This window comes from Vigna umbellata, chromosome 9 (assembly GCF_029865625.1).
Source record: "Vigna umbellata cultivar VRB3 chromosome 9, Vumbellata_1.0, whole genome shotgun sequence".
Taxonomy (NCBI): domain Eukaryota; kingdom Viridiplantae; phylum Streptophyta; class Magnoliopsida; order Fabales; family Fabaceae; genus Vigna; species Vigna umbellata.
In genome coordinates this window covers 35469869-35495677 of record NC_142173.1, presented here as the reverse complement: position 1 = coordinate 35495677, position 25809 = coordinate 35469869, and the positions used below count along the sequence as shown (strand labels likewise).

The 25809-nt window shown below is 33.0% G+C and overlaps 1 protein-coding gene across 2 annotated transcripts; it reads right to left on the bottom strand.

The window, feature by feature from the left end:
* Positions 1 to 238: 238 nt before the first annotated feature.
* LOC124820564 (uncharacterized) lies at positions 239 to 21150 on the bottom strand. Of its 2 annotated transcripts, none has more exons than XM_088098779.1 (20): positions 20819 to 21150; positions 20663 to 20732; positions 19826 to 19868; positions 15959 to 16036; positions 15746 to 15827; positions 15554 to 15636; positions 13716 to 13773; positions 13150 to 13260; positions 9718 to 9775; positions 9428 to 9524; positions 8560 to 8595; positions 6370 to 6506; positions 6125 to 6195; positions 5978 to 6031; positions 3824 to 3966; positions 3006 to 3146; positions 1395 to 1634; positions 1188 to 1247; positions 649 to 936; positions 239 to 572 (listed from the first exon to the last, which is right to left on the bottom strand). In XM_088098779.1, the coding sequence occupies exons 1-20, from the start codon at positions 20970 to 20972 to the stop codon at positions 432 to 434; spliced, it is 2145 nt and encodes a 714-aa protein (XP_087954905.1). In that variant the 5' UTR covers positions 20973 to 21150; the 3' UTR covers positions 239 to 431. The 2 variants fall into 2 exon arrangements, with proteins under 2 accessions (XP_087954905.1, XP_087954906.1); XM_088098780.1 differs by having other exon boundaries at positions 239 to 560; positions 20819 to 21149.
* Between the last annotated feature and the right edge of the window lie 4659 nt (positions 21151 to 25809).

Genomic DNA, 25809 nt, shown 5'->3' with positions numbered 1-25809 from the left:
GCATTGAAACTCTTTTAGGAGTTAACATTGAATGAGTGTGGGTTTCAAAACTAAAAATGCTATTATTTAGCTAAGATAATTTGGTGATGAATTCAAGCTTTTAAACTTGTTTGGTTCTCGCTAAATCAACCTCAAGTTGAATCCAATCAACATGTGATGGATTGTTTCACCACTCTTGAAAATTCAATTTGGTTAAATACACTCTACCATAAACATTAACCCACACAACAAACATTAATGAGACAAGTTAAAAATAGTTAATAAATTATTTCAAGTAGTAACTAATTATCCGCACAAACAATTAAAAAATCTTTAATTAATCAATTATATTTTGAAAGTAAGCAATTGTCTTGCTCCAAACCAAGAATTCCACCTTCAGACCATGTAACATTTTGTATTTTCCTTTCCTTCATGGAGCAACCAAACTGAAATTACTCAGAGTCAGAATCTGATAGTGGAACCTGGTAAGAATTCGATGGTTCAAAATCAGTCATAGAAGGGGGTGGTTTTTTATTTGACCGACTCCTGACCCGGTTTCTTGGTATTTGTTCCTTTTCATCCTGTGAAGACATCTGTCAGAATGAAAATATACAAGTAATTCCTACAGTTTGAAAAGAATGCAAGATAACATATCAGGGCAAAATTTACCTTGGAACTGGGTTGACTTGGTTGATTTGATTCAGATGGCTGATTGGAACTAGATTGATTTGGTACAGAAGGATGAACTTGTTGGCTCCTACGCAGCCATATAGTTCCCAAAGAAATTAATGCACCCAAAAGCAAAAACGGACCAACTCTAGGATCCTCACGGTATATAGAGAGTCCACTAAGACTACCAAGAATACTCTGCTTCAGATTTTTCAGAGGAATATTTTGTGCTGCTACGGACCAAATAGGTTCTGTGTCATCCGGGACAAGCTCAGGAGTTCGTAGCGTCTGCAACGAGGAGATGGTATTTTCTTAATCAGTAAACTACAAAATTAATCCCATCAACAACCTCACATTTTAAAATATTAACCTGGGCAATTGTGAAATCATGACCACACAAATGAATGTAACATTTAGAGAAAACCGGTAAACAGAAATTAAATACCCGAGTGAGGGCCAAGGTTATTTATTCAACATTGAATGTGCCACAGACAATAAGGCTTCCCTACAAAACCTATTCAAAAGTTGATAAAACTTACAAAGAATGGTAAGTCTCTAGAGTCACCATCAGAAATAATGTTTGCAAGCCAGTGGGTTATCTGCAAATGAAAATAGAAAATATCTTAAAAGAACTGTGCATCTACGTCATTGTACATCATTAGTTCTTAAAATGAAAATACATTAAGTTATAAAAGAAATGTAAAAGCAATTTGTCATTGTGAATCTTTTATTGCAAAATGGCAAACCTGTGAAACATCATCTTCGCCCTTGTACCCAGCGACAAACTGGCCTGCAAGATCAGAATCACTAATTAGATCTTGGACCAGTGATGATTTCCACTTGGATTTTTGTTCTGTTCTCAAATCAACAGCACTATTATTCCTCAGGTAACGAATGACAAACAACCTAGGAATATCAGTCGCACTCCGTCGTTGCCCACAAGTGTGATCGGTACCCGCTTGACCAAGGTAAAATTGGCAGTAATCCTACACAATCAATTCAGGTAAATAATTCAGGTTAGAAATAGTAGCAAAGATGATGTAAAAGTATTTTCAATTCAAAATACAACAGAAAAACTCAAAAGAAATGACTCACTTATTTTAGGATTTCGGATTTTGAAAACATAAAAGATATTTTTAAAGAAATGACTCAAATATTAAAAAAAACCTCAATCTTATCTTCCTAAATCTAAATAATAAATAAATATATTTTTATCTTTATGTAAAAGATATTTCTAAAATCTGAATTTTTTAAAAACCAATTTATAAAAAGATATTAAGCAAATATTGTCAATAACATGAATAAGAACATTAGAATTAGGGGCGTGTTTAGTTCAAAAAATGATTTTGCTCTCATTTGCTGTTCAAGAGACAATTAAAAAGACATGAAAAATCTCGTTTTCAATGTTTTTCATTTCAAATATTTGTATACGAAACTGTGAAAACAAAAGAAAAATCTGGCATACACCACGTTGAAAGAGAAGAATAGAGGACGTTTAGAAAGTACTGTGTCTCAGATACTTGGTGTTCACTTTATTATATTGTCTGAAAATGATAAATACAATTGATTATATTTGTTCCATATCTGTTATACAATAAGTAAACGATAATCAAAATTGATTCTCAACCCAAAGAAAAGGTCAAGTTCCAAATATTGTGTTGGCATGAATGCAATGGGATGTGGGCCAAAGCAACACAAAATAAATGAGTAGAAATGATAGGCAAGTGAAACATAACTGTAATGTGAACCCTTTTACATTATCTAAAATGAATATGAAAACCTATGCTTTTTCAAATGCCCCTATTTCAAATGCCCCTATTTTCCACAATTTCCACAATATGAAAACCTATGCTTTTATATTATCAAGGCTCCAAGCCACTGTAGGCTAGTGAACAAAACCATCTCTGTGCATATATAATAGCACAAAATAATACGTTTTATATTTAACAAAACAAGTACATCATCCTAAAAAGATAAGTAACACCTGGATGAATATGTAAAATTGAACATTATATCGTGGTAAAATCTGGATGGATATGCATAATAAAGCATTCTAATGAATTAGGAGTGAAATTAGGTCAGGTGACTAGTTCATCAAAGTGACGTATTATACAGCCATCATCTTGCAGATTAGATGCTGTCAGGGAAGCAATTTAGAATAACTTTTGCTTTGATGCCCATGGGTCATTGTCAAATGAAAATGGCATTCTTAAAAAAGTTCTCTAATACGTTCTGTTAATTCAATCACTGATGCCAAGCATCAGCATTATGAAATTTACTCTGATAGAAAAGAAGGGTAATTTATTTAGAAAAACAAGCTAAAACGTAAATCATTCAAATGAAAGAAAAAAAAATACCTTTTGCTTTTCACCATCAAGCCAAGCAAATGTCAATCGCCTTCTCTTAAATGCATCCACAGCTGAAGCTAAGGATTGATTTTCAGATGAGGCATCCACTTGGCTGTACTTAGAAAATGTTTCCTGGACCCTGTACATAGTCTATGGAACAGAATTACAACTCTACCAAATTTAAAGCTGTAAAAAATAAAGGGTAAATAGTCGGTTCAGCATAATAAGTATTGACATATTTTGTTTTTAGTACAGCAAGAAAAATTAATTACAATCTTAATACAAAAACTTTAATTCATTAATTTTTATTTAAACTCTGTTTATGGTTGAAGTAATTGAATACGTGTTTGGTCTTTAGTAATTGGTTTGTGTTTATTAAAAGAAAAATGAAGGTTAATATGTAATTAAACTTGAAGGACTCTTTGCCTTTTGCTTTGCAAATTTAATCCTTAGTGGTTTCTTCAAAGTTAATTGCATGTCAACATTAATTTTACTTTTAATAAACACAAGTGACAATTACTAAAGACCATTCGTGTTGACTTACCTTAACTATTTACAGAGTTCAACCAATATTAATGGAATTAAAGCGTTTGTACTAAAAACAAAATATAGCAATACTTGTTTCGAACCGGCTATTTACCCAAAATAAAAATGCAAAAACAGAGTAAAAACCCCATTTTCTAAAGATTATGCATATATTTCCAAACCTATCAAAACCCAAAGTATCAAATTATGATAACAGTGATTTGACTTTTATAAGGAACTAAAATTAGCATAATTCTCAATATAAACAAATTATGCCCAAAACCGAGACTAAGAAGACATACTTCACGCATTCTGTTCAGCTCCAGACTTGGCCTTCCAACCACAATAGCACAATACCATATCATTGTATCATAACCAGCACGAGAATAGCCATGAGGATCACAACCTAGCTCCATTGATGTCATACTCCTTAGTTGTCGAAGCTCTGGAAGCAAACAGGGTGAACAAAAATTTACCATTATATAAACAAAAGTTAATATTAATAATGCCTTGAATAGAACAAGATATGCTTCAGATGATCAAAGTAATTTATATATACATTCAAGGAGTATTTGTTGTTATACGCGGATAAAAGTAGTCATCACTAGCTAGTACCTAGTCACAAGAAATTGACAAGAAAAAGGCCAAAGGCACATAGTATGTGTTGGAAGTCCCACATCGACTAGAGATAAGGCCAATTCATAGTTTATAAGTGGGTGCAAACCTCATCCCACAAGTCGGTTTTATGGGGTTGAGTTAGACTTAAAGCCCTCTAGAATTATTTTACAATTTAATTCTCAAAGTTGGTATCAGAGCGGGTCGATCCCGCTCTGTTTTCTGTCTCGTAATATCTGTCCGGCGCCACAGTCTGTCGCCGCCCGCCACCGTCTGCCGCCGGCCACCATCATCCATCGCTATCACAGTTTCGTTCGTCTAAACCCTTAGGGTTTTCTTGTTCCTCGCTGGTACTATTCGTCTTCTTCAGAAATGGCGTCTGACAGTACTCTCTCCTTCTCCGGAAGTCCATCAATTACCTCCGAGAAGCTAAATGGAAAAAATTATCTATAATGGTCTGCTGCCGTTGAAATGTGGTTCCTTGGCCAAGGGAATTATGACCACCCTGAGCGAGATGGAAGCCATGTGCCTACTGAAAAAGCTTATCAGTGGAAACAAGAAGATTTCCAGTTGTGTGCCCTGTTATGGCAATCAGTGAAACCCAAACTTCTTGTATCTTCGAGGGCTTTCAAAACTTGTCACTCCTTTTGGAAGAAAGCCCAAAGCATTTATGCCAACAATATTCAACGTCTCTATGACACTACGAACAAGCATGCATCTCTTAAAATGGCAAACCATGATATGTTGTCCTTCATGACTGAAGCCCAATCTGCTGTCGAAGAACTCAGGATGTTTTTGGAAGCGTACCCATTAGAGGATATCAAAAAGAAACTAGACAAATTTTACATGGTGTTGATCTTTCGTGCCCTACATCCCGATTTTGATCATCTCAGAAGTCTACTTCTAACATGGTATCAGAGCCATGGTTAAAGCCTATCCGAGCGATAATTTGTTGTCTGGGCATATTGTTCCACCTGCTATCGGGCCACTATCGGACCACCCATTAAATATGTCTAATCCCACGCTCGAGATGTATATACCTCGACGTGAGGGGGGTGTGTTGGAAGTTCCACATCGACTAGAGATACGGTCAATTCATAGTTTATAAGTGGGTGCATCCTACAAGCCGGTTTTGTGGGTTTGAGTTAGGCTTAAAGCCCTCTAGAATTATTTTACAGTTTAATTCTCAAGTGTATGCAAACAGACAAACAGTTTTGGGTTAATATTGTGGTCCTTGCAACATGTGTGGAGGACAAAAATTAGTCAAAAGTCATAGCCTACATGATATTAGACATCCCAGTTTTTGTTTTCATTTCTACAAGCCGGTTTTGTGGGGTTGAGTTAGGCTTAAAGCCCTCTAGAATTATTTTACAGTTTAATTCTCAAGTGTATGCAAACAGACAAACAGTTTTGGGTTAATATTGTGGTCCTTGCAACATGTGTGGAGGACAAAAATTAGACAAAAGTCATAGCCTACATGATATTGGACATCCCAGTTTTTGTTTTCATTTCTCTTCAGATGAACGAACTTGATACTAAAGTTTTAGAATGTATTGTCATACAGGAGTCAACTATCATATTTGTTTTCTGAAAACGTAAGGTTTATTCCAATCTAAGTAGAAGTTAATGCCATCTATTTCAGGACTAGATCTTTCAACTGTCAATTGAAGTTAGTGCACTAATCCCACATGCAGATTCTCCACCCAATTTTCCCAACCTACCTTTACAAATTATACATATGTAATTTTTCGTTTCCGAAAAATTATAGCTACCAACTACCTTTACAAATTATACATATGTAATTTTTCGTTTCCGAAAAATTATAGCTACCAAACATGTACCTTGCTGCTTATTATTTTCCATCAAGTTCGAAAAAATTGAATTGTTGACAGAACCTGCAATACACAATGCATAGATAGTCAGTGGATTTGAAGAGAAAAAGTATATTCGTATAGTGATGGGGTAATATGATGAAAGATGAAACAAACCATGGTGAACCACAGGTTTGACACCAGGGTCTTTAAGAAATACAATAGCAGGGGCTGATTCTACCCCAAATCTGAAATTTGAAAACAGATAAACAAAATAAATTCAACACTTCAATGCCAGATCAAGCAATGAACCAATAGGCTGGTAAATATAACAATATTCATAGCACCATCCTCTTCTGTACAGAAAATGGAATGCAGAATATTGTTTTCCTGATTCATGTTTTCTGAAAATTGTCACTTACGCTCCCAACCAATAGGAAGATTCCTCTTCCCGCCAGAGAATGAATGCAAATGAAGAAAAAGCCCAATAGTCTTTAGCTGCTTGTCGTATAAATGGGGCAGCACGCTCACCAAATGTTGAGAAAAAGAGGACTTTTACCTATATCCGATGATCCACAGCAAGTAAACCTTAAAACAGATAAATTCAAGTGTAGATCTACTCAATCAGAGGGCATCCAAACAAGACTAAGTGGGTGTTAGGAATATATTATTTCCAGGAAATAATTGTTCAGAGGGCATCCAAACAAAAGTGAATTACTATTTCTCCAAAATAGATTGGACCTTTGAGTTTAAATAATTGTAAGTGTCTCTTTTGTTCTTGTATATAAGTACTAAAGGATTCCTCCTCCACTCACCTAGCATTGTCTTAGATCTCAAGATCCCGTTAAATGCTTATTGAATTAAAAGATACATTATTCTCTTACAAATTTCAAAACTTTAATAGGGGTACCATCAAGACCAATAATTTTACTGTTGTCCATCCTCTTGATCATGTTGTTTATCTCTTCAACTCAAATTTTGCAACAATATTCATACTTCAGAACGGAAATTGTATCCCACACCAAATCCACAATGGACACCAGGAAAAAACAGAATGAAGTAGAATTTGGTCACCAGAAGATCAGGGACCCAATGCACAGATCTCCCAAAATTATGAGCTATTCAGCTTCCTTTTGGAAGAATTTTTGCATGACAAACCCCATCCCAACTGATTTCATTTATTTTGACTTCTTCTTCCATTTTTTTCTTGGTCCTTCCTTTTCCTCAGCTTCACACCGTCTGATACCAACACCCCCCATCTAGGCCCACACACATCATCACCAAGCCCATCAGATTTAGGGATTATATTTTGTAGGGTTGACTAGTCTATATGGCAACTGTATTCCTCTGTCCTAAAAGAATATTTCTGTTAGGTTAGAGATAAGTGTCACTACAAGACACCTTTACCTATAGTGTATGCAAGGCCTTATAAAAGGGAAAAACTATTAAATAAAAGACAAAGAAGAAAGTTTTTTTTTTTGTTTTTTATCTTTCTTTTCTTTATCCATGAATCCAACAACGTAACACCGTCCCCTCCCTCCAATGATATTTTCATTTCTTATTCTCTTATCAAGGTTTAAATCGTAGCTCCTAATTGGATGAAAGATGGAGTGGATAAGAAAAATTAACTTTCCAATTTTCCTTAACCTTGAAACTTGGCCCTGAGGTGGAAAATTATTTTTTGAACATCTACAAGCTAATTGCAAAGGAGGACAAAAGTTGTATAACGAGTAAAAGATGGAGCCTTTGAAACCAAAAGGATTTTTCTTCTCCAAGATTAATCAAAACCAAACATAAGTAATAGTTATTTAAAACCTTTCATAGCACCATTTTCTACCAGCATATTTTCTGGTCAACCAAGCACAAACTGAATGTCAAAATTCATGACTCAAAAAGTATTGTTTACGTATATTATGGAAGAAGACTGATTTATTAAATGCATTATTGCTGCCACAAGACAAAACATGGTAGTGAGTAACAGTAGTTGTTGCTCATTGGCAAGAATTAGGGCAGAAAACTTAAGATACAGAAGAAAAGTGGTTAATGTGTTTCCAATGACATGCTCAAAAAGAATATTACACCACTGGACAATAGTAGTTTAGCATTTTCTTTAAAAAAGGATTGACTGGTCACTATTTTTCAGGCCATATTTTTAAGCTATTGCAAATGTACAGGTTACAAATTACTAAGCAAGGAAACTGAGCAACAGTTTACAGATACATTACAGCCATTTGTAACCTAGTGTTACATTGGATAAAATTGACTTCTCATTAACCTCAATCAGTTACTCCAGAAATTCAGTAAAAGATCTACACAATAATATGAAAACTCTGTTATGAAGTGTTTGGCATATATTTTGAATTAATGAACAATATTTTTTAATTTATTAACTGCCCTCATCTTCCGTAATTTGAAATAATTTCAGCAAGCATTCCTAAAATATAATTTTCCTCAAACAATTAGCAACTTAAATAAAAATTAAACTTTATTCAATAAAAATGTGTAATGAAAGTACAGAAGTTTACTAGTAGGTGGAAAATATAAGAACGATATTTAAGCTAAGAAATCAGAGAGAAAAATATGTAGATAAAAGAAGAGCAATGTATTTGTACCTTATGATGGCTAGTTTTACCAAGAAAATTTGGTACCTGAAATTTTGGAAGTGGCATTCCAAATACCCTTAGTAACCATTAAAACTCTCAATAGATAACTTATATTCCAAAAGCAAATCAAGTTAGTTGGACAATAACAATGAAAGCAAGATAACCCAATAGGAGTTAGTTTTCAAATTCATTAGATATGCCATGAACTTGTTTAAAATCTTTGTTCAGTTGTCCTTATTGCAAAAAAAAATATTTTCATTATTTTAAAAGGACCCTTTCTAAGAATAATAACTGAATTGGTCAATATTCAATGATATACCTATTTCTATAAGTATAGACCAAATAAAAAAATATTATCATGTATTTGGTTATCACTTATTCACTTTGTTTTTGGTTAATCTGGTATCATTTCATAAACTCCACCCTTTTCTATGTATTGTTTCAAATATTTACAAAGCATATTCTGAGCCTAGATAAAAGTGGAGGTTGTTTTAGGCAGTCAACTTCTAACATAAAACAATGCTAAACTTTTATGGCATGGACATATGTGATTGTTTAATGATGATAATTTGGTAATGAAGTTTAAGAAAGGCCAGATGAAAGAAGGAGAAACACTTTCATGTTTATTTAGGATTGAGGAAGGCATAGAGCTATACCAACCAAAAAAACCCCAGCCATACCATGAATGCATTACCAAGTAATGGGAAATATTTGATAATGAAGTAGAAATACAATAATACGGAAGAAAGCTATACCAAGTAATGGGAAATATTTGATAAGATATTTTCCTATCAAATAATATCATATATATTTGATATAATCAATTCGTATTTCTAACATAATTAAATCATATTTTTAACACGTTTAGACAAAATACCAGAGTTTCCCTTGAGTAGTAGTTAATTTGAGGTAAACCCAGTATAGTTGTTGCAAACCAATCTGTAACCTTATCAACAGTAAGCTCACTATTAAACCTGACACAAGAAAATAATTTATAGTAACTACATTTAGTAGAAATAACTAGTGCAAGTAGACTACAAACATGATATAATAATGAGTATTGACCTACTTATCCAAATGTGAACTAACATGTTAGTAAAGTTTAAAAAAATCGAAACTCCTATTTTCTAATCTCAAATGAACCCTTGGTTAAATAATAAAACTCACCTCCTAATACATTTAGGAGATCGACATCCTGCAGGAATGGCAACAAGAGATGGAACACCTGGACAATTTTTATCAATACATCAAGACAAGGCAAATGCTATCTTTATGATCGAAAACTTAAAACAGACAAATTGAAGACACAAACAGGCATTTGTAAGTCAAGTAGAAATTAGAAGTAATGGCAATCTATAATATCCCCTCTTCAACATTATAAAATCCTTGGTCCCTCATTTGTTCACCAAAGAGTCAGTTGAGTCCTTCAAACGTAATATTTGTCAACTGTCAAAGTATCATCATGTATATTATTCCATCTCAAGTAAAAAGAGTAATTTCCCATTTGACTTGATTCACTTTGATGTTTGGGGCCCTATTATAGAATTTTTTTTTTAGAGCAACAGTTTGTTACTTCTATTGATTATTGTACTCATGTCACATAGACATATTATGAAAAGTAAATCTGAGGTTTTTCAATTTTTTGTTACTTTTTTCCATCTTGTCCAAAATAAATTTGGGAAAAACATAAAAAAATTAGGCATACTGAATATGTAAACCAAGAATTCTCCAAAATTGTCTCATAATGGTATTGTTTATGAACTTATAAGTGTAACACTCCACGACAAAACAGAGTTGCAGAAAGAAAAAAGCATCACCTTCTAGAAGTAGCTAGAGCTTGCCTGTTCCAAATGTGTGTTCCCAAATCCTATTGGGCAGAAGCTATATTAACTGCTACATGCCTCAGGAATGACTACTCTCTTGTATCTTAAAGAATTTCAAACAGTAGGCATTTCCAATAAAGGACTTCCTCAAGGTAGATTTGAGGATTTTATTAACAAATTGAGAATGATTAATATTATTTACTAACTTGAGGGGAAGTGTTGTAAATAGTATATTATTATGATAAAATATATTCTCAATATCTTCAAAGTAATTAGGAAAAAATATCTTCAGAATCTTATTCATTCAGCATAATTTTATTTTCTCTTCTCAAAGGTTTTGATATTACAAATAGGGACTATGAGAATGTATCTGGTGTGGTTGTTATTAATAAAATAATTATTTATTTTCCAACATATTTCAGGTCTATGTTGTTGCAAGCAGCAAAATATCCACCACTGCTTTCCACCATGGCCATTTTTCAATAACATTGCTATCAAGTTGAACCGAATCATCATTGAAGTTTGACTGAGAATGCATAGGTGTTTTGCCAACATTTATTGATGGAGAAAATGTTTAGTCTGAAATAGTTACCTTCCTATAATTATGCTGTCGCAGTTCATGGGCGAGAATAAAGAGAGCAAGAATGGGACTAGAAAGAGACGATTGTAACCAGATTAAACATTTGATCTTGTTGTTTCCAAACAAGATAATTTGGAGTCACATAATTAAGTAAAGATCTTGTTCAGAAAGAAAATAAAGAGGAATTTTCAGAGTCGAACTAAATTATGCAACCTGTTGGAAGTCCCACATCGACTAGAGATAAGGCCAATTTATAATATATAAGTGAGGTGCAAACCTCACCTTACAAGCCGGTTTTGTGGGGTTGAGTTAGGCTTAAAACCCACTTTCTAATATGGTATCAGAGCCATGGTTAGTGCCTATCCTAGCGAGTTCTAAGTGGGCATTCTATTCTTCTATTCCACCCGCAATCGGGCCGCTATTGGACCACCCAATTTCTACTATCACGCACGAGATGTCTATACCTCGGCGTGAAGGGGGTGTGTTGGAAGTCCCACATCGACTAGAGATAAGGCCAATTTATAATATATAAGTGAGGTGCAAACCTCACCTTACAGCCGGTTTTGTGGGGTTGAGTTAGGCTTAAAACCCACTTTCTAATACAACCTATGTGCTTAAATTGTTGACACCATAGCAAAGAATTTTTGTCATCACGTTTCCCTGAAGTATTATGAGAAAACGTGATTGGAGCTTGCAGAATAGGTATGACAGAACCACTGCTATTTGCAGTTCTGTGAGTTTGCAACCACATTGCCTAAGTCACTGCAGGTAGCAGAGGGTAATGTGGTGGAATATTCTTTTAGCCCATGGATCACTATGCTCTAATACCATATTGAAAGAAAATTATATTGAAATTGAATGGATGATGTACATTCTTAAGAGTTAGTTCTCTATTAAATTTGCTGTTATTGAGAAGCCAAATACAGATGTGTGGTACCTTAGGGAATATCATCTATGTAACTGTGTTTTTCTCCCATTACACAAAAAATCTAGGCCAGTCACAGCTTTCTGTCTAAAAAGTATACTATTATTTTAATTTTATTATAAGGTCGTTGTTAGGGGCTGACAAGTATATGAGAGAAGGAGGTATAGGAGAGAAAGAGAAGGGGACTGAACGGTAGAGGACAGGGGCCGAACGGTAGAAAGGGGGGAGCAAGATGGTCGAACGGTTAACAACATGGAGCGAGCTGGCCAAATGGTAGAAGTGGAGAGAGATCTAACCGAACGGTAGAAGGAAGGGAGCAAGCTGACCAAACGGTAGAAAGGGGGGAGCAAGATGGCCGAATGGTTGGAAGCAACAAGGAAGCATCCTAACTGCCACAGCAGTTAAGATGGGCGGGAAATTAATTAAAGTAACAAGAGAGATATTCGGAGAAGATATTCAACAAAGGATAATTAGAGTAATAAAGTCATATCTCAGTATATTATTACGTATAAGTTAAATATAATAAATAAGGCTAAAGATATTCGTATCAGGTAATTATAATAAATAGGGTTATTTTCTATTATTCAATACCTTTTTGGGAGGGAATTAATTAGTATAAATAAAGGAGAAGCCTAGGGTTAAAGGTATGCTTTTGATTTGTGAGTTTTGTAAGAGAGGTTAAGTGACTGAAGGAGATTATGCTCCCAATTATTGTTTATTTTCTTTGATTCAGTTATTTCTTCAATAAAAGAGGTTTATTCAGCAATTATCTTGTGTTCATTATCTGTAAGAGTGTGTGAGGAAGTGTTCTTGTTACGTTCTCTACTCGGATACATAACAGTCGTCATCTTGTATTTATATTTAATCAACATAGAAGGAAACCACCAATAATATATTTGTTTTATCACAGATATTCATGGATAGATGCAACTCGATTGTTATAAAGAAATACTCAGAAGTCTCGTACACAAGTGTGTATTAAGTATACACAAAAAGAAACATACTCGGAAACAACATGCATTGAACTAGTATGATTTGGATAAAATGGAACAACCTTTACAGTGAATTTACAAATAATAATTGCACGTTTTGTATAGAATGCTCCTTATATTGAACTGTTTTATAAATATATAACAGAAGGGTCAAATAAAACAACTACTTAAACAAGGGAACATTCATTTTTTATAGGGATCCCACATAAACAAAAGGGCAGAGGGATCCCACATAAACAAAAGGGCAGAAACAAAAATTTGACTGTATTCAGCACATACCATTTCTAAAAAAAGGTTTTCCAGTTGATCTTCTATCAGCAAGGTATATGGCAAGCTCCTTCTCACCAAGTTCCACCACACCAACGTTTGCAACATCATCTAATAAAGAAGCTAAAAGCAGAGGAATTCATCAGAATAAACTGGTCCTTGAACTGGTGACTGAAATAACAAAGTGCTTGCATATCAATTAGATTAAATCCATGCAAAATATAAAGAATGGTGCCATAAATTTATCACTGTTTAGGGAAGGAAACACTGACCAAAAAAACAGACTAAGTGGAAACTTCCAAGAGAAAGAGAGAAACAGGGATAAGGAGAAAGATACACCTAAAACTGCAAGTTTTCTCTCCTTACTATGAAACATGCTTGCAAATTTCTCATAAAATTTCAATTTACAGTGACAATTTCTCTCCGTTTTCTAGCAATATCATTCAAAAACCTAAAGACTAAGTGACTAACTCAAGAAAATTAAATGCTATTAATCAGTAAAGGGTAACATTTCCACAGAAATATACACGAGCACAAAGAAAAAAATTTATGCCCAGAATTAAGTTTAAATAACTTACCAATTTTATTCCAGGACTTGGAAAACTGAGCACAATTTTCGCTCCCTGATGAATACAACTGATACAAATACATCCAACATCAAATTCAAGTTAATTTTTTGAAAGAATCAATTAGATAAAAATTATGGAAGCAGGCAAGACTGGTGATATACAATCTTTACAAGAAAGATTGATCAAATATATCTTTCAAGAGGCATCATCTTACTAAAAAATGAAGAAAGCTGATGAATATCTTTCCAATTTACAAAATGAGATTAAATATGACTAGTTTTCAATTTCGTCGAATAACACGATGAGAAACAAATAATTTACCAACATATAGTTATAGTCTCACAAATACCACCACATTTCTTTTTGCAAAATAATGTTCCAATATCATCAAAAAATAAAATGTTATCTTGAAAGTTCACATGACATTCCCAATTCTTATGTTTGAAGCAGTACAACAAAAGGTGCAAGAAGGGATGGTTAAGGTGCTAAAATCAGGGAACAGGAGTTAGCACCTCTTGATTAAGGTGCAGCCACTTCAATGAGACATGCCATTTTGGTTCATTTTGTTAAATATATTATCTTTATTTTATATTTATCTTTTATATTTGTTAGTTTGTTATTATTTCTTATTTGTATTTTGGACTTAGTCCATATTTCTTCTATTATAAATAGAGGACCATATGTATATATTCAACACAAGGGAGATTATCTCTCTCATCTCCTCTTTCAACTCTTCTACCGTCGACTCAATCGCAATCACCCTTCCCTTCATTCTTCTTCTTCACACGCGCTTCATTCGGACCAAATCTGTTAGGTTACTTTGTGAAAGTAACCCAATCTATACTCTCTTCTCACTTCAACACTCAAACAACATAAATGAAAGTATGTATTATCTATTATTGATTCTGTAAAGTATCAAAAATACAAGTATGCACTCCCCCAAGGAAGCCTACCTTCCTCCACAGGAAAATATGTCCAGTCTATACTCAAAAGAAATATCCTACTGAACAGAATTACAGAAAAACTATTTATAGTATCTCATTCCACACCCCTTCCTAACTGGTAAAACAGTCTACTTCTAACTCGCTACCGTTCGGTATTAGTTTATTTATACCGTTCGGCCTTTACTTCCCTCCTCCCTTTCAGCTACCATTCGGTATTAGCTTATTGATACTATTCGGCCTTTAATTCCCTCTTCCCTCTCGGCTACCGTTCGGTATTAGTTTATTTATACTGTTCGGCCTTTACTTCCCTCCTTTTTTGTTCCTCCTCTCGTATAATTTTAACTTCCTAACACTGATGCAAGCAGTGTTCTTGCTAGGTTGTGGCTATACTCAATGAAGCTAAAGTTGATGTCATTGTGTCTGAGATTGAAATACGAAAAATGACTGTTGAGGCTGCCAAGAATATTTTTATAAGGAGACATGATTTATGTTACTTTTGTTTAACTCGTTAATTATTCTTCCTAAAAACATGGCTTTGTAAGTTAAGTTAGGCTTAAATTCACTTTCAAAGCTTTAGGGATAATTGATTTGATCCAAAGCTTTAGGATCAATTAGTGAAATACTCCGATACAAGTGTAGAAACCAATATTTAAGGCATCATGAAAAAAAAATACAAAATTTAATAGTCAATACAGTTTCAGAAACTCAGATTTTTATTCAATTAAATATAATATAATTTAATTGAAAAGAGTTTTAATTTCACTCAGTAGTTATGGAGGTCAATAGTGGTAAAGCACAGTTAATTTAGTTACACAAAATAAAAATGAATTAAAAATAACAAGAATAATTTAGCATGAAAGTTAAACGGTGATCACATTTGTTACAATATATCAGCATATGTACCTGCATTAGCCATGGCTTAACATCTGGAAATATATACTGGAAGTCACTAGCTGTAATGACTTTAGAAGAATGATCCACAGATCCTAAGAGGTAAAAAATTTTGCATCCATCAATAAAAGAATTTCCATGTCACATATCCATTGAAAACTTCAAAAAAAAAAGGTATCACATCTAATGAATGTTTTGACTAACCAGATTGAGCCTGTAGTAAAGGGAAGTCCAATTCTGAAATATGTTTCCCTGCATAATGCTTGCTGGCACTCTCAACAATATGCTACCATTGTATAATTATATCATTTAATGAAACCGCTTGGAGATGATAGTAATCAGGGACGATACAAACATTTACAAGAGAGATCTTAAAAACAGACACAAGTTTAAAAGGATGCAAAAGAGAGTACTCACAAGTTGTTCATCAATACCAAATATGTCATAGTCTCTTTTCCATAAAGGATTTGTCAGCAACTCATACGCATATCGAATCTGTAAAGCATGCGCTCATTTCAAATCACATAAATAAAACCATAGTAAATCCACAATGCTAGTGTGGTAGAGAACAGCAATCAAACAAAAATCATGAGTAATACTTAAAACCGTGTTAAAGTACCAAGGCATAAGGTAGAAAAAAGAAATACCAATTTATAAATAAGAGTACTACAGTCCCAAGTCATGAATGCAAACCCACTTCTTCATAACATGTTTGTGAGTAATGATATCCAAAACAGTTTCTGCATATTAATTTCATAATAATTACACTGCACGCCAATAATCACATGCAGTTTACATATCACAAGTTAAATGAATTTAGTCTTTCTCTGAATTAGGACTTGGGACCTAACTCACATCATTGTTCTTTCTAATAAGAGATACTTATTTGAATCACAGTTGTTACTAGCACTCCAATATTATTAGCCCTTTTGACTGTGGGGAGCCTACCAATAACTCAAAACTGTGGAGAGGATACCGAAATCTCAACTAATTGGGCTTTCTCCATGGTCCTTATATGACTTTTGTAATATTATACTTTATATATTGGAGTGTGTAACTTAGCATCATGCTTTCATGTTTTCTTAGACACGTTTCAGATTTACCTTTCAGAAATTTTAGTATCACTCTACTTTCGGCTGCTCCTTTCAAGTTTTCTTTACAATCTGGAGCAACACTCCCCCTCTTGCCCGGGACTACCAGCTTGGAATGTGGCAAATTCACGTGACCAAATAATCGATCTAAGATAAGCTCTTATACTATCATAAAAATTGGCTGCCTTAATTATCTCTCTATATAAGTCATATTTCTAATAAGTATTTTTTGTTGAGTTAGTCATTTTACAAAATATTGAAACGGAAACTGATATCTCTTTCTCTTTCCTTCTCAGAAACAACAACTTTTGCCACTTCCTTGGCAGCAACACCAACAATGTCTCCATCACAGTTTTTGTGTTCTCCACTGATATCTCTCTTTCCTTCCCAGAAAGAACAGCTTTTGCCACCTCCTGAGCAGCAACACCAACAATATCTCCATCACAGTTTTGGAGAACCCCGTCCTCTGCACTGTTATCCGTTTCTCTTGTCTTCTCCCCATTGGTTGAATTTTCTCCTCTATCTAAAAGTTTCTTGGTTTTCTTGATGTCTAGCATACTATCTTGCACAACATCCCTACTAGGGATGGCAACTGGTCGGGTCGGGTCGGGCACGGATAGTGCCTACCCGCAACCCGACCCGACAAAAAAAAATCCACCCGCTACTCGCACGGATACTCGCTTAAAAAATATCCGCGGGTATTTTAAAACTCGCGGATACCCGTGGATATCCGCGGAAACCCGCAAATATTTAAAAAAAAAATATTTTAATAAATTATTAAAATAAAATTTAAATAGAATTACAAAAAATATATAAAATATAATATAAATTAAATTAAATATAAATTTTAATTCAATTTTAATTAAATTTAATCTTGTAAAATATAAATTAATGTTAATTTTAATTAAATTTAACTTAATAAAACATAAATTAAATTTTTATTTTTATTTTTTGCGGGTAGCGGGTATCCGCGGGTACGGATAGCATAATATCCGCACCCGACCCGTTTATAAGCGGGTATTAAAATATCCGCTATCCGCGGGTTGCGGGTAGTAAATATCCGCGGGTATTAACTATCCGTCGCGGACTTTATCCGCGGATATCCGCGGGCGCGGATTTTTTTGTCATCCCTAATCCCTACCTGTTGCTCCCTCTTTCTTTCCTTTCTTGATAGATTTCTTACTTCTTTCTGAGCCCTTTCTGTGATTCTTGGATTTCTACCGCATTTCTTTTATTTCTTGGATATTTCTTCTCCATTCTGCTATCACACCTTCCTTCCAGCACATTCATTCTTGCTTCCATCTCGCTCCTCTCCCAAGGATCTGACAGGTCGGACCAATTTGTTAGGTTTCTTTTGACAAGAAACCAATCTTTCACTCCTCACAGTACCCACTCACACACAAAAGAAAGCATATGAATGTATTTTGCTTTTGTAATCAAAGAATGAAGTGCTTACAATCTTTCCCCAAGGGAGCACTCTCCCTTCACAGGAACAACCTCCTGTCAATACACTGAATATCAAAAAGCTCCCTTCTACCAAACCCCCCTGCCTTCTTATAAAGGCAACCCACTTCCAACTACCCAACAAAAATTAATTCCTAAACGGTTTCCTTTGTCCTGCACCTGTTACCCATTATAACCTATCATATTATATCCTATCATTTTTGTGATATCTTTGTGTGAATAAAATCTTATGTTTGATTGATCATAAATCTAATGTAAGACCCTTCTCCTTTGTTTAGATTTGAATTAGAAAATTTTTGTTATTTCTTTTAATTGAAAAATAAAAACTTGTAATTAAGTGACTCAGTGAGCTAACCCGTTTAACCCACCAACCAATGGTGGGCTGGACCGGGTTGAAATTTTTTCTACTCGCTAATAAGTGAGTTGGGTTGGGTTTGTTCACTAAGTGACCAACCCGTGGTGGGCCGACCGGGTGGCCCATTTTCACAGTAGTAGCTATCGAAGAGGAGTTGGGACTCGTCATCACGCGCAACAAGAACTTCAAGAGGCACATAAGGGCGTGGGAGATCTAATGAATGCGTCGTTGACGGCTCGGTGGTCACCTGGCCAAGACGATCAAAACCGTATGGTCGTCGGTCAAAACTAGAACTCTAACGACATTGGCAGCGACAGTCGACAATGGCGGTGGTTGCAGTGGTAGGGGCGACGAAAATTTTGTTTTTCAAAAGAACCTTAAGCTATAGATATCATGTTAAGAAGTGGTGGACTTTAAGCCTAACACAATCCTACAAAACCAACTTGTAAGGTGAGGTTTATACTTATATATTTTAAATTGGTCTTATCTCTAATCGATGTAAGAGTGTCAACACATAGCATGGTAAGGTTCAACCTCCATGAAAAGGGAAAAACTAAATGGTGTTCGAACTTGAACTACAAGTTACAATAAGATATCTAACTTCAACACTTCATTGGCCTGAATATCATCTGCCTGCAGGGGGACTCCCTCTAGATACCAATACCAACAACGACAATCAAATTTTGTATGCAGAATTCAATCTAATTGAAAAGCCATGGTTCTTCCTATTCACCAATTCCCACTAGGCTAACTTCAATAGAAAGACCATACTTCAACTATATATTTGAAACTCACGTATATAAACAAAGTTTCCTCTAGTCACATCATTCCAACACTGTTTGCAAAACCACATTAAGGCAGGTGCAGTTCAACGTCAAGGTAGTAGATGTTGATCTCTGATTAAGCAGATTTGTATCCTTAAAACTATGTTGATGGGATTCATTCAAATAAATTCAACGGTCTCTGTTTGGAAGTATTAAGTATAATTTATATAATGGGAATCAAAATGGTCCTAAGAAAACAAATTGAATCATGAAACCAACACAATAAACATAAAAGTTAAAACTAGATTTGGCCAAAGTGTAAACCAAGTGCAATGATCCTTTATCATATCAGGGTGGTCTTAAAGCCATATGATTGATGAGTACCACAAAGTACTTGGAGAATCTACCCTCAAAAGCTAGTTATTAAGGGGGAAGAACCAAGCACTTGATACTCCACCGAACCTCCCATATTACTTGATGTGGGATTTGAGCACCTCATAATACCAAAGTCACTATCACCTTAGGAGAATTTTGTTCTTAGGAGGATTTTGTGCACCATACAGCAATTTGACTGATAGACAAGATAGCTGATAAATGACCCCTCAATTACCTTTAAAAACTTGTGAGTATCAAAAGCTTCCTCCGCAGAATTCCTGAAACACAATTTAACTAATGTCATAAGATTATTAATAGCATGTCAGGTAACATGGCACACAGAATGCTCCACAAAAGTTTAAGCAAACTCAACAAACTAAGACCAGAAAACATATTCAACAAACTGCATGAAAAAACAAAATCACTATTTTTTATCTGAAATTTTGCTAAAAGAATCCTAACTACCCTATTATGGCAATTAAACAATTTTTACATAGAATAAAAACTCCAATTTAAAAAAAAAAAGTACACACACATCTAAGGTGCCTTGACTAAAAATAAACTTAATAGAAAATGTAAGAAAATAAAATAACCAAGCTACAGTAAATAAGCTAGGCAGAGTGAGCACTGATGACTAACCTAGTCACTACTCATCTCAAACAGCAAATGCAGAAACCAATCATTTAACTATCCCTTCATCTTGCACCATACACGCTTTTTAAGACTAAATGTTCAAAATAAATCAGGCAGTGAATAAGAATTCACTTTATCCATATCTGGTCATCCACAGTCTTTACACATAAATCAGAGTTTCAAATTGTGGATGGGAAAAGCATACTCCTAAATCACATCACAAATTCAATCCATGCACATAGCAAATGTTCAATTGTGCGTTTAGGTTACTTTATATTGAGAAAATAACCACTTTTACTTTAGCTTCTTGAAATTCTTTTAGCAAAAAAAAAAAGAGGTATTTGCAAAATTTAGAGTATATTCACAGTTACCACTGCCAAATGCTAAAATACAATAAAATCATTCCATAAACTAATCTAAAGAGACATGAATGAATTACATTTTAGATTCAAGGTTCTCGTAAGCCTCCTTCACTTTGTCAACAGAACTATAGCTCTCAATTTGCAAAACTGCAATACCCAAACAAACAGAAGTAAAATATCAGTTTCTCAAAAAATAAATAAATAGATAGATTGATTGATAAAGAAGGAATTACCGTCGTAATGAGAACGAGGGAAGGCATTGGGAATAACGAAGAGCTGGTAGTACATGGCTCCGGCGAAGAGAATAATAGGGAGCGTGTAGGCTCTGACGGTGGAAGCCATGGAGAAAAAGCGTGAGGAAGAGGGGTTGGCCGAAACCCTTGGCATGGTTACAGAACCAGGAACGGTGATTCTGTGTTCCTCTGTGTAGTAGTACTAAATGAACAAACTTTTTTTTTCTGAACGTTTAAGGTTCTGGTAGTACTCTTGCTCCCTGGTCAAGTCTTCTCTTTCCCTTTTCATCTATTTCTCATTTGTTCTATGAGCTTTGTAAAAGTTTAAACACTCAAAATTTGAAGAGAACAAATCTCAATCCCAACCATTCACTTTATAATAACTAGTAGAAATATGAGTATCCGTTTTATTGTTATAATAATAAAATATAATTTTTATCATAATTAGTAAAAGATATAATATAAAATAAATGTTTTTTATCATTTTATTTTATATAATTACTTAAATTTTAAATAATTATACAATTTAAAAAATTAAATAATTGATAAACAATTACCAAAAGGAAAATTTGATACAAAATTTTGAGTACATCAAAACAGAATCTTAATAATATATTAGTTTGGCTTTATATTTCTTTTTATCCTTAAATGAACGCGTTTGTTAAAATTTTAATTTTATGATATTCTTTTAAATCTTCTACATGATTTGTAATATCCTTTTCAATATAAAGAAAGATTTATGAACATATTAGAAAAAATTATCTATAAATATATTAAAATTGGAATCACAAAAATATATGATATATATATATATATATAGTTACAATTTTATTAAATCTTTAACTTTAGAATTAATCAATCTCTCCCATAAAAAAATTATTGACTAATCCAAACTTATTGTATTTGATTTGTGTTTTCTATAGCCATAGATATTAGTTTGGTGTTATTTTCTATAAGAAAACTGCATCTGTAGGTTTCCTGTCAATTTTAAAATATTATGATGTTTATTTGCCAATTTCTTTTCCAACCAAATACGCATGAAAAACTTAAAAAAATCTTCAATTTCTTTTTAATTTTGCAGATAAAATGAAATAAATAAATAAATAAATAATGAGCAAAACTACAGTAAATTTGGCAAAAATTTATGTAAAATATATTTTTTAAAAATTGGTAATAATGTTTTGCAAATTAATATTCATAGCAATAGGTATTTTCTTGTAAAAATTTTCTAAGAAGAATTGGCAGGAAATATGCAATTCTAAGTAGTGCTTGCTTAGTAACTTGCAGTAGCTGTCATTATGTTAGACCAGAGCTCTCTACCCATGTACTTGTTGATGTGTCAATCCTTTGGTAAGCAAATATGCAGTATTTATTTCTGACATAACAAAGTAAAGAGAAACAATACCATAAATAATTAAGGTTGTAATAGGTCTCACTCTCATGCTTTTTTTTTATTAAATTTTTTGCTAGACACTATAGATATACAAACTTGATTATTGAAAATAATATAGAAAGTTTTTAAGAAATTTTGTCTCAATAATACCAATATCTAGAGCAATAATCTCTTGTCCCATTATAGATTGTGAAATAATAAATTGTTTAGTATATTTTCATGATATCACACCTCTACCTAAAATAAAAACATAACCAATAATTGATTTTAGGTCATCGAAATTAGAAATTCAATTTGCATCAGTATAACATTCAATAACAATAGAAAGTTTGGCATAATGAATTCCGTAATTAATGGTTCCTTTCAAATACTTAAACACCCTAATGTAGTCCAATGAAAATGATCAGGACTATGTATATATTTTCCTAATCTACCAATTACATATGCCATATTAAGTCTAAATAAATTTGTCAAATGTAATAAGGAATCAATAATTTGAGAATAAATGCCTTCACCTAAAATTTTCTTTAATTTAATAGATCGGTTAAACCGATGTCACATCAAAATAATTGAATTTTTTCAACAACTTTCCTGCATTAACGAGATTTTTTTTAAATAATGTTATAATCTTTCTTTATAAGCTTAACACCTAAAATAGTACATTTACATAACCAAAGTATTTCACATCCTTTATAATATCTCTATTGCTACAAAATATTAATGTCATCTATATATATAGACATAAAATAGCATAAACACCACCATTATATTGTTTTACATATACACATTTATCACTATTATTAATATAAAAACCATGGGAAAGAATAATTTGATCAAATTTTTCTTACCTGTTTGTTTTAAACCATATAAAGACTTAATAAGTTTACATACTTTATTTTCTTTCTCTGGTTCAATAAAGCCTTCAAGTTGTTTCATATATATTTTTTCTTCTAAATCACCGTTTAAAAAAATAGTTTTAATGTCCTTTTGATGAATTTGTAAATTAAAAAGCAAGAACAATCAAAACTCTAATGATAGTGACTTTTGAAACAGGTGAATATGTATCAAAGAAATCTACACATTTTACTTGTTGACAACCAATAATAAAAAGTTTTACCTTAAATTCATCTATAGACCCGTGAGTCATTAATTTTTACCTAAAAATCCATTTAGATCCAATACTTTTACAACCAAGAGAAATATATGTTAAAAACAAAATTTTATTTTAAGAGAATTCATTTCATTATTAATAGCTTCTTTAAAAAAAAAAAGAGCATTAATATATCTCATTGCTTCCCCATAAGTTTTAAGATCATCCTTTTAAGCCGAAAAGAATAAAAGTCAAGACTTAAATCTTTAACCTTTCTTTTTCTTTCACTCCTCCTAGGTTCATTTTGAATATTTTTATTAGCATTTTCACTTGAAGAAAAAACATAACTAGAAGCAACAAAAATAACATTATCACCAAAAGACAAACAAATATTAGAGGTATCACAAACAATTTAGTCAATTTATATTTTAAAGGAAAAATATTTCCAATGAAAATAACATATCTATATTACATAAGAGTATTGTTTGAAATTTCATTCACTTGAATAACTAAGAATTTATAAGTAGTTTTATGCAAAAAGAGTAACTAATAAAAACACATATGTTCCTACTTTTCTATTGAGAATATGAAAAACATAATATAAAGATTCACCCCACATATTTTTAAACAAACCAGAACTTCTAAACATAATCATCACAAAAGTTCTATTTTTCCTTTCAGTTACACCAGTAAATTGAGGACTGTATGAAGGTGAAGTTTCACAAAAATTACTCATTTCTAAAGACATATATTCACCCCCTTTATCGAAATGGAAAATCTTAATTTTTCTTTCTAATTTGTTTTCTACCTTAGACTTATATATTTTGATTTTTTTTCAAAAAAAAAATCACGATTGTGATTTACTAAATACACATAAAAATATTTAAATAAATTACCAATAAAAGTAATAAAATATCTTCATCGCCTGTTAAAACATCATTACTATCACATACATCACTATCTATAAATTAGTTTTTTTTCATACATGAGTAGAAAGACTTTCTTGGTTACTTTGATTGAACACATGTTTCACATTTTTCTTCAAATCAATAGAAGATTTAGAAATAACATCAGGAGACATCAATATTCTAATATAATTTAAATTTATATCCCCTAGTCTAACATGCTACATATCACAACTTTCAACATTTGTAATAATAAAAGAAGAGGTACCAGAAATTTTATTAGAAGAAAAAGACATAAGACTTAACTTAAATCATTACAAATATATCATTTACCTACAAAAACTCTATGTTTAGTAATAATAACTATATTGGACTAAAAACAACTTTGTAACCTTGTTATATTCCAGGTCTTTGTTAATAAGGACTATCGCCTCGGGTCCCAAGCTGACCGAAGCAGTAGAGCAATTTTATACTCCAGGTCTTTATTAACCGATGTCGTATCATCTGCACAGATGTCCGGATGTGTCAGATGCTCAGAAGTGGCAACACCTATTGCTTCGGGTCCCCAGTTGACCGAGGTAGTAGAGCAGAATTCAAATTGTTAGCATCGATTCGCTGTGATCCGAGTCATAAAAGTTCACCTTATTTACAATTTTGCCACCGTATTTTAATAGGTTTCGGTTTCACTAAAACCGAGACCTATTGATCGATTTTAAATCCAGTTTTTTTACTAGTGTAAGCAAATCATAACCTTTCATGTATTGTTTTGTTTATCATTTATATAATATTGTGTTAATATACTATAATAATAGACGAGTAAGAAAGCAATAAGATGCATTTATATATTATATATGAATATTTTATTAGATCTTTTATAGACATCTTCAATTAACTTTATTATTATTTATGAGAATAATTCTCACATAAAACATTTGTATCATATCACAAAGAATTAGAACTTATGAAGGAGTTAATGCTACCTAGAATACATTCTTATAAAAGGTGATAAGCTATACGAAGAAGAAAATTTTGTAGCTTGATTGCCTACATGACCTTATGGACTTTGTGAGAAACATATTCAAATATTTTCACTTATTGATGTTGGATTCTCGTAAAGAATGTTTGTTTGAATAAAATATAAACATATCTTTATTAGCTTTCATGTTTCGGTTAAATTGGTCTCAGGGCGGGTCGTCCTTCATTGCTCTGCTCTCTTTTGATCTTCAATCCTCTCCGAGAATGCAATCCACTTTGATGAGTTGTTGACCTGCAAAAGACACTCTGACGCTCAAGTCAGATATGTTTCATAAAGAGGTCTATATTTTATTGGGTATAATACCTATTTTGGTCCTAATTTTAGTTGGAAATATTCGAAATGGTCCCAATTTTTTTTACTGTTTAATGTTGTCCTAAAGAATGTAATTTGTGTTCAATTTGGTCCTTTTTGCAAACGCCGTTTAAATCATTAATGGCCAGATGTCCAGATGTGCAATTACAGAGTGAAATGTCATGTATTGGCTTACGTGGAGTCCTTTATGGCATTGTGAGTTGGATTTATTCTTTTTTAAATTCTATTTCTTTTACGTGGAGTCCTTTGCTGCTC

Excerpts from the sequence above, each read along its gene's own strand:
- LOC124820564 (XM_088098779.1), bottom strand. The coding sequence starts at position 20,972 with ATGCCAAGGGTTTCGGCCAACCCCTCTTCCTCACGCTTTTTCTCCATG. Across the intron at positions 9,525-9,717 it reads TCTCCTAAATGTATTAGGAG|GTTTAATAGTGAGCTTACTG; the intron begins GTGAGTTTTATT and ends TTCTTGTGTCAG. Across the intron at positions 6,032-6,124 it reads CAAACCTGTGGTTCACCATG|GTTCTGTCAACAATTCAATT; the intron begins GTTTGTTTCATC and ends TGTGTATTGCAG.